The 14549-nt window shown below is 51.7% G+C and overlaps 1 protein-coding gene across 1 annotated transcript in view; it reads left to right on the top strand.

Annotated features, from left to right (window-relative positions):
• Ssc5d (scavenger receptor cysteine rich family member with 5 domains) overlaps nucleotides 1-6507 on the top strand; it is a 22799-nt gene extending 16292 nt beyond the window's left edge. The window contains exons 16-17 of the mRNA XM_013354511.2: nucleotides 3734-3898; nucleotides 5066-6507. Coding sequence (XP_013209965.2) covers nucleotides 3734-3898; nucleotides 5066-6459 — 1559 coding nt within the window. The 3' untranslated portion in view covers nucleotides 6460-6507. The remainder of the gene's footprint in view (nucleotides 1-3733; nucleotides 3899-5065) is intronic.
• Nucleotides 6508-14549: the final 8042 nt, after the last annotated feature.

Here is a 14549-nt window from a genome sequence, read left to right as displayed (position 1 = left end):
TTGCTCTCTTCCCCCTCCATTGTCCTTCCGTGCCCTCTCCTTTGCTCTCTTCCCCCCTCCATTGTCCTTCCGTGCCCTCTCCTTTGCTCTCTTCCGTAGTTCGCTCCTTTCATGTCTCACTTCTATTTCCTTTTTAGAAATTCTTGTTACATCGGTCAATTGTGTATGTGTGCGCATACATGAGTATGCTCCAGCCCATGTGCCACCGTGCATGCATGTGTGTGTGTGTGTGTAAGTCAGAGCACAACTTGCAGGAGCCAGTCCTCTCCTACCACGTGGGTTCCAGGTACCCAACCAGAGTTTCCTGCATGTTGCCATCTTCACCCAGTGAGCCCTCTCATCTGCCCACTCGTGTTTCCTACTCCAGGTCCCTTCCCTTTCTTTCGTTTTCTCTCGCCTTCCTTCCATTTCCTCCTTCACTCTTCTCCCCCACTCTTTTGATATGCTGTTTTATAGCCCAGGCTGGGATTTCCCGTGTAGCTGAGGCTGGCCTCGAGTCCCTGTCTGTACCTCTCTCCCGGACGCTGGCACTCCAGGCACAGCGCACCACATATACCTATCTTCTTTTCGGTCAGCTCCTGTCATGTTCTGAGTCACGTTTTCTGTTCGTTGGTTTCACTATTTCTGTCCTGTCCCCTGCCTTTCCCACCACCGGCTCCATTTTCCTCGGTCTCCTTCATTTCAGTCTCCGCTTTGGACTGTTAGCAATGCCTGCCCCTGTTTGTGTATTGCTCCGCCTGTCACTGCTGGGACGATCAGCCCATATCCCTTCTCGAGCGCAGAATGCACAGTTAGGCTTGGCGGGGCAGGCACCCGCTGCTCTGCCTGGCACCTCATTGCATCACAGGAGTGCTGCTCATTTTGATTGGCCACCAGGATCCAGCGTTGCCACCTGTAGAGTCGAGCAAGGGAGCAGGCTCAGGGATTTGTGACTAGGACCCTGCAGTATCTCATGTTGGGATGAGGGTTGACCATTGCGATGCTGGAACCGGAAATGATCTCCTCGAGACCCTGATTCTCAATCAGGTGCGGCCGGAATTTCAGAACCTTTGTTCTGTGCAATAAGGGCGGTTTCCCTGTCCCTCAGCGCCCCCTTGTGGAGGAATTGATCACATGCGAGGCACCCGCCGCTGTAAAGGCTGCTAGTCCCTGAGGCAGGTTTGGCAGGGGTGGGGAGGCGGGGACCCTCGGGTCAGCTCCATGTAGCAAGGCTTAGGAGAAGGTAAGGGGTATGTGTATGGCCAGGATGGGACTCTGTTTCAAATAGTTTGCATGTGTCTTACGTATGCGTTTACGTATGTGGCATGCTTATGTGTGTCCCTGCAATGTATGGACAGTGTGTGGAGGTCAGAGGACAATTTCTGATGTCATTCTGCAGGCACTGTCTAAGCCTCATTTTTGTGAGACAGAGTCTTTCAGTGGTCTGGAGCTCAGGTCTGAGAAGCCTGAGAGATCCTCCTGCCTCAGTTTCCCCAGCACTGAAATCACAAGAGGAACCAAATGCCCAGCACTGGAACTCGCTCTGTAGACCAGTCTGGCCTCGAACTCAGATTCACCTGCTTCTGCCTCCCTGAGTGATGGGATTAAAGGTGTGTGCTGCCACCACCCGGTGCTTTTTATTTTCTTTAAATGTGTGTGCTGGGGTTCACACGCAGTTCCTTGTGTGTGCAAAGCAAGCACCCTACAAATAGAGATATCGCCAGTGCTTCTTGGCTTGCTTTTGAGACCATCTTACTCCACAGCCCAGCCTGGCTTGAACTTTCAGTGGTAGGATTGCAGGCAGGCAGCGCGATGCGTTGGGGTGATGCTTGTTGTCTTTCAAAGGACAAGTCTGGGGTCTGATTCACTCAGCAGACACCAATCTGGACTCCACGGGGACTGGAGTGAGTTGTGTGACGTCATGTCCCAAGCCAATGTGCAGAAAGCACTTGAACTCACCTATGACAGAAAGCATTGCTGGCAGGGTGCTGTATGGCAGACCCATAGGCGCAGGTTCCTGAGGTTGGAATGATGGTTATAGTAGAGAAATCAAGAAAAAGCCTCCTAGAAATGTGATATTATCCAGCAGCAGAGGAGAGCAGGGAGGGAATTATTATTATTTTTAAATATTTATTTATTATGTATACAATATTCTGTTTGTATGTCTGCACCAGACCTCATTACAGATGGTTGTGAGCCACCATATGGTTGCTGGGAATTGAACTCAGGACCTTTGGAAGAGTAGGCAATGCTCTTAACCACTGAGCCATCTCTCCAGCCTGGAGGGAATTATTTTTAATTAATTTGGAGTGTGCCATCACACAGGTGTGGAGCTCGGAGGACTACTTGCATGAGTTGGTTTTCTACTTCTACCGTATGGGCTCTGGGGATCCAACTCCGGTCATCGGGCACACAGCAAGCATCTCTACCCACTGAGCCATCTGTCTTCTCACTAACCCCAGGAAAGGGCTTCTCAGAGGACCAAAGGCCTTTGGGAGAAAACTTGCATAGTCACGGTAGTCACGGGACTAGGATTTTTTTTTTTAAGATTTATTTTATGTCTGGATAGTGGTGGCAACGCCTTTGATCCCAGCGCTCATGAGACAGAGGCAGGTAGATCTCTGAATTTGAGGCTAGCCTGGTCTACACAGTAAGTTCCAAGATAGTCAGAACTACACAGAGAAACCATGTCTCAAAAAATCAAATATATATATATGGCTGGATGGTGGCACACTTAATCCTAGCACTCCAGAGGCAGAGACAGGTGGATCTCTGTGAGCTCGAAGCAAACTTGGCCTCCATAGCAAGTCCAGAATAGTCAGTCAGAGATACATACAAAGACCCTGTCTCAAAAAACTTAGCTTATTTATGCACATACCTACACACACACACACACACACACACACACACACACACACACACACACACACAAATGCAGTCCCAATGAGACCAGAAGAGGACATCGATATGAAGCTGGAGTTACAGGCAGTTGTGAACTGCCTGAAGCGTGTGCCGGGAACCCAGCTTGGGTCCTCCGCGAGAGCAATAGATGCTCTCAGTCACCAAAGCCATCCCTCTTGCTCCAAGAAGTGCCTACATTCATCTCTCTGGCGGTAATGACATCACCACAGATCCAGAGGCTTAAACAACACACACTCATTATTCTTGGTCTTCTGTAGGTCAGAATGCATGGGTCTCACTGAGCCAAGATCAGGGTATTGGCTGGGCTGGTTCCTATGGGAGACTCCGCCCTCTTTTTTCTAGACGCAGTTCCTCCCATCTCCAAAGCCAGTACTGTGTCTTTCTCTGGCCTTAGCTGTGTGTTTATTTTTTTCTTGTTCACTTCAGCCTGGAAATGTTTCTGTATTCTAAGGATTTATAAAATTGGGGAATTTGGTTTTTCTTCTTATTGCTTATTTATATTCATCCATTTATCTATTTACATTTATTTATGTTTGTACATGTGTGTGTATGTGTGTATGGCTCAAAAGAAAAAAAGAAATTGTTTGGGACAGCACGAAAGTCCAGCTATTGTGAGGGTTTGTACCCACGGCCAGGAGGCTCAGGGAATGGAAGTAATTCTTGTGTTTCCTCTGTGAGGAATCTCATCAGCTTCTGCTTTCAGCCAAGAGCAATCCTGACTGGTGGCCTAGGTGACACACGTGGTCGAGGAGGCTGTGATGGGGGCTGTGGTAATTTGCGGGGGAGATGAAGGTAGAAGGAGAGACCCAACTCCCTCCTCACACATGTGCAGATGGCCAGGGCGGTTATGAAGTCTCCTGGACGTGGGATACACCTTCACGGAGGGGTCTGTCTCGAGGGACCCCCACCACCACTAAACCCCGACCTACTGTCACCAGCGCCACCGGCAAGAGTCCAGGCCACCCCTTTCCAGCTCCGAGGGCCCGTGCAGGCACAGGTGAGGCCTGGGGAGCTTGTGTTGTGGGGTGCAGAGATGGGCTTCAAGTTCCCAGGGGTAACCCAATTCTTACCTCAGGAAGACCTGACAGAGGGCTAGCCTACAGCAAGGAGTCATTAGCTAGAGTAGAGACGATCCTGAGAGAATTCTGCCAACCAGCGCACAGTGATAGCTAAAGACATTAGCGTTGCAGGCAATTATTAGGACACCTAAGAACTGGTCTACCCATCATTGGTCTACCCTATGACAGATAATAACTTCCTTCCTTCCTTCCTTCCTTCCTTTCTTTCTTTCTTTCTTTCTTTCTTTCTTTCTTTCTTTCTTTCTTTCTTTCTTTTGTTTCCCTTTTTCTTTTTGTTTTTTTGAGATAAGGTTTCTCTGTATAACAGTCCTGGCTGCCACCCACTTTGTAGACCAGACTGACCTCAAACTCACAGAGATCTACCTGCTTCTGCTGGGATTAAAGGCGTGTGGTACCACACCTCACTAGGTCCTTCTTTTTTTTTTTTTATTTTTCGAGAGAGGGTTTCTCCATAGCTTATGTTTCCTGTCCTGGAACTAGCTCTTGTAGACTAGGCTGGCCTCGAGAGTTCCGCCTGCCTCTGCCTTCCGAGTGCTGGGATTAAAGGCGTGCGCCACCACGCCCGGTTTAGGTCCTTCTTTTTGTTTAGTCTAGGCCCCCAGGCCATGGGATAATCGGGGTAGTTCTTCCCTTCTTAGTAAAATTCTGGAAACACTCACAGACTTATCAACAGAGCTGTGTCCCCTAGGTGAATCCAAACCCAGTCAACTGACAGTGGAAGTAAATTATCACATAGAGTCACACGGTGGGTGTCTCCTAGGTATCTTACTGTCTTTCTGCATCCCAAAGCGTATCCATCTTTCTGGTCCCTGGGACTTGTCCTCAAACTCTCCGCTATCTTCCAGAGCTCCTCCCTACTTGTATCCATGTACTTTCCCCTCAGAGACCACCAGGTGGCGGCAGGAACCTCACAGGAGGAGAAGAGGGGGGCACTAGGGCCTGGTGAAGTCTGCCGGTGACCCATGATGTCACGAAGATCTTTGCCTTCCCATTGGCCAGCTCCTCAAGGGGCGTTGCGGGACACAGTGGATAGGGCAAACTGACCTCAGACTGACCTGCCCCTGCCCCCCTGCTTTCTCCTACAGGTTCCCCAAGGAAGCCAAAACCGGAGCGCCGGCTGCTGCTACCAACCCCAGCCAGGACAGCACCCACCACCTTATCCCCAGCTTCTTCCACCTCCCCAGCGCCTTCTGGCTCACCGCTGACCTCTGGCTCCGGGCCACAGCTCATCCCAGACTCAGCCACAGAGCCGGAGAGGACCACAGGCCCTCCCCAAACATCTCCACCCACTCCGGGACTGTCCTCTTTGACAGCCTCTGACTCTACTTTGTCCACTTCTGATGCCAGTTTGCTTCCCACTGGGATCCCACAGCACTCCCAGAGCCCAACATCCACCTCCCTTAAAGGACTAACCTCTGACTCCTCCACGCTACCAGAAGGGACCAGCCTTTCCCCTACCTCAGAACTGACCCCAGGATTCAACACAACCCCAGGCTTGGGTGCAACACCCAAAATAGTCCCAGAAAGTTCTGACTTCTCAGGCATCCCCATGAGCCCCAGGACCCCCACACAGCCTTCCACTGTCCCTCACCCCACCCCAGCCACTCACCCTACCACCACCCCTCACCCGACCACCACCCCTCAACACACCACTTCTTACCCTACCATGACCCCTGAACACACCACAGACCCTCAGCTTCCCAAGGCCCTTCACCCCACCACAACGCCTCAACCTCCCACCAACCCTCATACTTCCTTAACCGCTGCCACCCCTACAAAGTCCCTTCCATCTTCCCCTGAGACGGGGTTTCCCTCTCTCACTCTGGAGCCAAGGGTCAAGCCTAGCCTACACCCGGAACTGACCTTTGAGGAAGCCCCTCCCACAAGCACATCCGGAAAGCAGAACCTGGAGCCCTCTCCAGCCTCGGAGTCTGACCCCTCCAGGCATTCTCCGGCTCCAAGCATGGACCCACAGTCCACGGAGGTCTTTAAACCGCCCAGAAGCCAGAGTCCTAAATTAACCTCTCCACCTCTCCAGACCTCACACTCACCTCCAGACCCCACTGTGACCTCCGACCTTCACCTCTCCTCTATGGCCCACCCGTTGGACCAACCTCCCCGTGACCGCTTCACTCAAGGGCCAAGCCCTAATCACAACCCAGAAGCCCTTGGACCGTGTCTGTCCCCGGTGCCCCCTGTAAGGGTCATGGCTTGTGAGCCACCCGCTTTGGTGGAGCTGGTGGCTGCTGTGAGGGAGGTGGGTGACCAGCTGCAGAGGCTGACTCGGGTCCTGGAACAAGACCGGCAGGAACGTCAAGTCCTGGGGCTGGGCCTAGTCCGGTTGGTAGAGGCTGCCCAGGGCCTGGGGCAGCTGAGCGAGACTTTAAAGAGACTGGCAGAGGTGGCCTGGCCTCCCAGCACCCCTGTGCCCACCACCACCACCACCGAGGAGGAGAGGCCTCTGAGGGGAGATGTGTGACTCTTTCTGAAATTCAGGGTGCTTAAGATGCTCTCAGACAAAAGAAAACCAAAGTATCTACCAACCGAGTGTGGGTGTTGTTACTGGGGGAGCAGGGAACCCTGGGGGGACAGAGTCACAAAGTTGATCCTAACCTGTCAACCTCACACATGCTACGGTCACGGTGATGGAGACGATCCTAGGCACGAAGGCAATAATGGCAGTGACAGCATTGATGGTGATGATGGGGAATGGTGGTGTTGCTAGAGATTGGGGTGATGGTAATGATGGAGGGGTGGTGTTGCTAGAGATTGGGGTGATGGTAATGATGGGGGGTGGTGTTGCTAGAGATTGGGGTGATGGTAATGATGGGGGGTGGTGTTGCTAGAGATTGGGGTGATGGTAATGATGGGGGATGGTGGTGTTGCTAGAGATTGGGGTGATGGTAATGATGAAGGGGTGGTGTTGCTAGAGATTGGGGTGATCATAATTGGTGGGGGATGGTGGTGCTAGAGATTGGGGTGCTTATGATGAAGTGTGACAAAGTGACTGGCGACAAGGGTGGAGTGGTGGTGTTGATGGTGTAGTGACGAAGGTGGTGATGGTGGTACTTGTGAGGGTTCTGATGGTGCTGATACTAGTGATGATGCGGGTAGGGATGGCTAAGGTGATGATAATGGTGACTAGGAATAATGAAGGTGTTGGTAGCAGCGAGCATGATGGTAGCTGTGGGTGACAGAAGACAGTGGTGACAGTAATAGTGGCACCATGACGATGACATTGATATGCTAACAATGCTGGTGGCTGATCGTGCTGGTGATGATCACCATGAGTCCTGACAGTGACGAATCTGCCCAGGCGGGACTTTAAGACCAGAGCACATGCTCCGTGTCTGGCGGGATATAGCATCAGCGTCACAGGGACTATCACTGACTGGGTATGTCTGTGTTAGCAGCACTTCTCAGCCTTCCTAATGCTGCGACGGCCCTTTAATTCAGTTCCTCATGCTGTGGTGACCCCCAGCCATGACATCATTCCCATCTCTACCTTATCACTGCTGTTATGAACTGTCGTGCAAACATCCAATATACAGGGTGGTCTTAGGTGACCTCCGTGAAAGACAACTCAGCGGGGTCATGACCCATAGGTTGAGAACCGCTGGTTTAGCGGCTCCACGCCCAGCTGTCATTCCTTCTCCATTAACACTGACGGAGGAGGGTACTGTTACCACAGCTCAGCAGATGGGTCGATGTCCTCGCAGCCTGGACGCCAGGGAGGAGCCCTTGCTAGGGGTAGCGCTGAGCCAGCTCCTGAGCCCTGGTCCCCGTTCCCACCTGTAAACGCGGATAATAATAGTGTGTGGCTCATGGGCATGTGGACATGACTGGGTGGTAGCATTGTGTTTCTGAGGGTGCTTAAACTTTCAGGGACATGAGCTGGGGGACTGATTTATCCCCCCTTTGTGCCCCAGGGCAACCCATGCCTGTCTACTCCAGACCCTTCTGAGAGAAGATTTCATGCATGAGCCCAATCCAATGTTCTATCCAGTGTGTTATGGATGCCCCTGAGCCTCTGTCTGTACCTCTGGAGTGCTGGGGTTACAGATGTGCTGGGATTACAGATGTGCTGTATCTGTGCATGGTTGCGGGTTGAACCTAGGGCTTCATGCATGCCGGGCAAGCATTCTGCCAACTGAACTTCATTCCCAGCTCAGGGACCTTGCTCTTCAGATAGTGTCACATGGCGACATCAGACCAAGTGGACTTTGAGTCAAGGCTTGGCTGTGGTCAGCCTGCGTACCTCTGGAATTTTGGCTTCTTTCTCACAGCCTCAGTTTTGTCCTCTGTAAAATGGGAATGTTAATCAGATCACGCTCACGGGGGAGGATTTCCAGTGAGTCAGTTCATGTATGGGCAGAGATGGTATGTGATGATGCCACTGACCAAGAGTGAGCCCAGGGCTAGTGAGATGGCTCAGTGGGTAGACACTTGCTATGTGAGCCTCGATGATCTCAGTTTGATTCCCTGGAACCAGTTACGGTAAGCTGTCCTCTAACCTCTGCATATTTCCCCCGTAAAGTTAATGGATTCATGAAAACAGAGTGATTCCCCCAGACACCAGACACAGCCTGTCTGTGCTGAACAACGTGGTGTGTGTGTGAGACAGAGAGGGAGAGAGAGAGACAGTCAGTCAGACAGACAGACAGACAGACACACACACACACTAGTTCAGACTGGCTTCAAAGGCTGAGGTTTGAACCCCATCCCCTCTCTGTCTCCCAAGTCCTCGGATTACAGGCAGGTACCACCTTCTGGAGCGTGGACTCTAGATAAACAACCGGGCAGTCACACTGGACCCTGCAAGGGAGGAGCCTTGATCTGCAGTACAGAAAGGGCTCAGAGCCGGCCAGCTCATTCCCAGCGCCACACGGTAGAGCTGGGACCCAAGCAGGGACAAAGACAGACAGTGCCCCTGCTTTGTCCTTGCCCTGGGTTCCCCCGTCTCAGTGACTCGAGCAAGTCCCTTTCTACCCCTGAACCTAGCCTCACTGGTCTGTAAACCGAGGGCTAGCTTGGAAGATGCCACCCCACCCGGCCCCACCCGCCAGCACTCCAGTTTCTGACCCCTGCAGCCCTGGCCAGGAAACTGGTCCTTCTTCTCTTCCAAGATCATGGCTCAGAGGTCACGGAAGGTGATGGAGCCTGGCGCCCCTGCACTCCTGCAAAGGCCAGCAGGGTCCAGTTACTGGTTTGGGCAGGGAGTGGGATAGTGTCCGGGGGTCTTGATTGATGGGCACTCTGATCCCGCCAACAGGCAGAAGGCACATGCAGGGAACTCTCTGGTCCCCATAGCTCATTAAGCCAGAGACTTAATGAGCTTAAGTAACTGCTGACAGCTAACCTCGGGAGAGCAGGGCTGCCTTCCCCTTCCTGTCCTGGCTCACTGGGGTGTCACAGAGCAGTACCCCAGCTAGGAGGTGGGCCCTAGCTATGTGTCATCTCTCCGAAAGTGCCAGAGAGCCCAGCTTGGGGTGCAGCTTTGGCTTCTTTGCAAACTTGGGGTGTGTGGGTGTGTGATGGGTATTCTAGCCCAAGGTCTCTCCACCCCCGTTACCTTCTGCCAGCCCCAAACAAGCGGGTACCCAATTACTCAGTCATTCTATCCCTGTTTGGCCGGGCAGCTAAGCCCAAACATCTGGCCCTGGGGCCCTCGGCCAGGATGGGTAACCAACCCCACCCGCTGCTAGCCCTGACCCTCGACACCTCCCTCGGGGGACAGCTGAGCTCCATGTCTGCTTGCCAACTTGCGACAAGCCCAGAACAGTAGCTGCATAGGACTAGCAAGCTCAGTGGGTGGAGAAAAACTCCAAACTGGAACTCTATTAAACACATTCACACCCCACACACTCACACACACACCACATATACTTAACACACACCATACACACCACATACACACTTACATACACTATGCAGACACACTTACATAACACACTCACACCCTACACATACACACACTCAGATACCTACACCACACACATACATATACACACACCACAATACACACTCACACATACCACATACACCATGCACACATGCTCTCACACACAACACAATACATTGAGACACCCACACAATACACATACACACTCACATACACACACATACACACACACACACACACACACACACACACATACCCCCACACCACACAGCATCCGGCTCTCTGGAAGTTGATCAGGAACAGACGCGAAAGACTTGTCAAATCATAGCCTACATCTTAGCACATCTAGTTAACATTTGTTACCTGGGGCTGCGGTATAGATCAGTTGGTAGAGTGCTTGCCTAGCATACACAGGGCCCTGGGTTCAATCCCCAGCACTGCATGAAGCAGGTGTAGTGGTGTGTGCCTGTAACCTTACCCTCGGGAAATGGAGACAGGAGGATTAAGAGTTGAAGGTCATCCTTGGCTACATAAGAAGTCTGAAGTCAGCCTGGCTTACATGAGACTGATTCAGACAGACAGACAGACAACAAAACAGCAAAATCGTACCTATGAGACTGGGCCTTTGGTCTCTCTGTACTAGTCTCTACACTGTGAGTCTTCAACCTCTTTCCTGCAAGAGGCCTGGGTAGTGTGCAGTTGCTATTAAAAAGAAAGTTACTGGTACATGGTACACACCTTTAACACCAACACTTGGGAGTCAGGGACCAGGTGGCTCTCTGTGAGCTTGAGGCCAGCTAGGGCTACATAGTGAGACCTTCTCTGAAATAAATAAATAGAGAAAGAGAGGGGGAAGAGAGAGGGAGAGAGAGAAAGAAAGAAAGAAAGAAAGAAAGAAGAAGAAGAAGAAGAAGAAGAAGAGAAAATAGAGAAAGAAAAGAAAGAAAGAAAGAAAGAAAGAAAGAAAGAAAGAAAGAAAGAAAGAAAGAAGAGAGGGATGGATGGAGGGAGGGAGAGAAAAAGAGAGACAGACAGAAAGAGAGAGAGAGAACCTGGCCTCGAACTCACATAGATCAGCTTGTCTGGCTTCTGTATGGGTGTTTTGCCTGCATATATGTCTGTACTCTACGGGTGTGCCTGATGCCCATGGAGGTCATTAGACATTAGATCCTCTGGAACTGGAGTTATGGGTGGTTGTGAGCCGCCATGTGTGTTCAGGGAACTGAACCCTGGTCCTCTGCGGGATCTTAACTGCTCTTAACTGCTGAGCCACCTCTCCAGCCCCCTGACTGTGAGCATATAATGATAACTGTGCAGTGCTCATCGTAATCTAACCTAAGGACATGCCCGGGCCCCTGAAATGGAAACCCATGGGCCTCAGCAGTCACCCAGCTCCTGCTCCATCAGCTCCATCACGACTGTGGGTGGTCCATTCTGCATGTTTCCTATGAATGGAATTGCCATCTGTGATCCCCTGTGACTGCTTCTTTGACTTAGGTTTGATGGCTCAAGGGGTCTCTGACACGCAGGCTGTGTGTCCCGTTCGTTCCTTTATCGTGACCTGGCAGAATCTCATGCACAGGTGGGCCACACTATCTTCACGCATGGGTTCGTCAGATGTTTGCATTGTCCCCACTCTCTGGGGAACGTTGCTATGAAGACATGCGTGCAGCCTTCGTGTGTGTGAGCATACGTGTGTATGTGCGGACGTCAGGAGTCAGTGTCAGATGTCCTCTTTGATTGTTTTTCACTAAGAACCATGACACTTTCATCCATGTAAAAAATGAACTTTGGTCATTTTTATCCCATTTCTGTCTCTCAATGCCCCACTGCCCCAGTTGGGAGTTTCTCCCCAGCTAGTTTTCTTACTTTCATGTTTGGATTTTGTCTCTGCACTGAGTTCACTTATGGTAACTTGCAGCAGCATGGGCAGATATCAGCAACTACACTACTGCTCCTCGGTCCCCCTCAGCTGCCTCTAGTGGGGCCTAGGGAGTGGGGCAGGGCTGGTGTTGCAGGGCCCTACCTTGTGCAGATAAGCACAGCTGTGCTGTGCAGGTCAAATCACGTCTGGAAGGTCACGCTTCACAGCGCTACTCCCACCCTCCAACTTTTACTTTCTTTCTTCTGCCTCCAGGCCGCCCGAGGCATGGACAGGGTGATTTAGGGATCCAGCCCTTGTCCCTGGCGTTTTGATCAGTTGCGTTTCTCTGTCAACTACTGCCCATTGCAAAACTCCACCTGAGTCTTTTGAAACAGGGTCTCTCTCTAGCCCTGGAGTTCACCACGGGGTTGGCTAGGGGAACCCCCTGTCTACACCTCTCTGGAATTGCGGGCATCTTCTGGCTGCACTTGGCTGTTTACATGGATACTGGGAACCTGGACTTGGGTCCTCACGCTGGCTGAGCCATCTATGTGATTCTGTGCGGCCCTTGGTCCTGGCCTTGTCTCCCAGGTGTGTACCTAGGAGTGGAATTGCTGGCCCGGTGGAGCTCATTGGTGGGAGTTACATACGTGATGTGTGTGTATGTGGGAAGAGGACACACGTGCCACCACGCATGGGTAGAGCTCAGAGGACAATTTGCAGGAGTCTTTTCTCTCCTTCCACCATGTGGGACCCAGGGATGGAGCTCAGCCATCAGGCTTGGTGGCAGCACCTTTAGCCCTGAGCCCACTCACTGGCCCCGATGATGGTAAAAAGCCTGCTCCAGCGTGTGAGAGGCACAGTTTGCCTCGTCCTCACCCGTCTGTCCCGTAATGGTGGTGGTCGTGCTCCCCGGTCTGAAGCGTTTCTTGCTTGGATTTCAGTGTTTATCAGTGAGGTGCCACAACTCAAAAAGGGGCGAACACCTCAAAGACACAACTGTATTCACCTCCACCTCACACTATTTCCCTTCTGACCTGAGCTCACTCACGCCCGCTCAGATCCATCTTCACACAGCCTTGCACGCCCACTCTCACGTTCACACCTTGGCTTGCTTAGCTGCTTCTCACGTCATACATAGCATACTAGTAAGCCATGCATTTGTGTCCACACTCACAAAAGCTTGCACACTCGAGTGTATCTGTACTCCTGCTGACACCTGTGGACACACCTGCACGCTCACACCCCACACCCTCACACCACATGTCCACATACGCACTTATGATCCTGTACACACAGCATGCCCTCCTCCATGAACACACTTACACACTCATTCACAGTCACACACCTACAAGCACACACCTTCACGCCTACCCCACATTTCCTATTCACAATAAGAATTTCCTATTCCTGCTCATGCACACACTCACGATCACACACACTCACATTACCCATGCTCATACCCACACCTATAGTTTTGTTCGTGTTCACCTGGATGGATTATATTCACACTCACTTTCACACCCCTGTGTTCACTCTTGCACATACAATCAGCCTCTAATGTTCACACCTACCCTTACCCTCACACACACACGCACACACTTCATGTTCACACATAGTTGTGTGCCTGCATGCAGTAGCCATTCCTCCATGTACATACACCATACACACACCACACACTCTTGTTCTTTCTCACACTCAGGTCCGCACTCCTGCATACACGAGCAGACCTTTCATTCCCGCCCATACTTCATATGTGCATTTATTTTCACACCACCCGGTTCACTCTTGTACATATGCACACTCATGTTCACACCCACCTTTACACACAACCGCACTGATGATCACATCGGCCCTAGCCCTCGCCTCCACACCCATATGCACACCCATGACTATGCACTCCCACTCCCTCCCACTCCTACACTTGTGTGCACTCAGATTCATACCTACCCACATGTTTGTGCTCACACTCACCTCCGTACACTCGTGTTCACTTCCACACGCACAAACACTATCATATTCTCGTGTGCATTCGTACACCTCACACTCCAGACTCAGTCACCCATGTGCCCACTCACTTGACACTGCACCTCTGTGCTCACTCATGTCCACTCAGGATCACGTGCTCATGCTCACATCTGCTCACACCCACACCTGTTCATCTCTCGTGCCTGCATTTCATATCACACCCACCGCTTTCCTATGCTGACTCCTGCAACACAAACCCAGTCTCACAGACACAGCCATATTCACATCCCACACTTAACATTGACGCTCACACACACAGAACTCCCGTGTTCACGCCTACCTCACACACTCATGCATCCATGCTCCTACGATCGCACTTGCTCTTGCGCTCACTGTGCCACACCTCACACACACAACAGTCTCGTGTGCACACTCACAGGCACATGCATTCTCACTTTCATCCGCACTCTTGTGGCTGTGGCTGCACACCACACACACACACGGCTGTAGCTGCACACACACACACACACACACACACACGGCTGTGGCTGCACACACACACACACGGCTGTAGCTGCACACACATGCACACACACACACAGCTGTAGCTGCACACACACGCACACATGGCTGTAGCTGCACACACACACACGGCTGTAGCTGCACACATACGCACACATGGCTGTAGCTGTACACACACACAATCACAGATGTAGCTACACAACACATACATGCATAGCTGTAGCTGCACACACACGCACGCACACACACAGCTGTAGCTGCACACACATGCACACACGGCTGTAGCTGCACACACACACAATCACAGATGTAG

The sequence above is a fragment of the Microtus ochrogaster genome, unplaced genomic scaffold (genome assembly GCF_000317375.1).
Source record: "Microtus ochrogaster isolate Prairie Vole_2 unplaced genomic scaffold, MicOch1.0 UNK47, whole genome shotgun sequence".
NCBI lineage: Eukaryota > Metazoa > Chordata > Mammalia > Rodentia > Cricetidae > Microtus > Microtus ochrogaster.
This window is presented reverse-complemented; position numbering and strand designations above follow the sequence as displayed.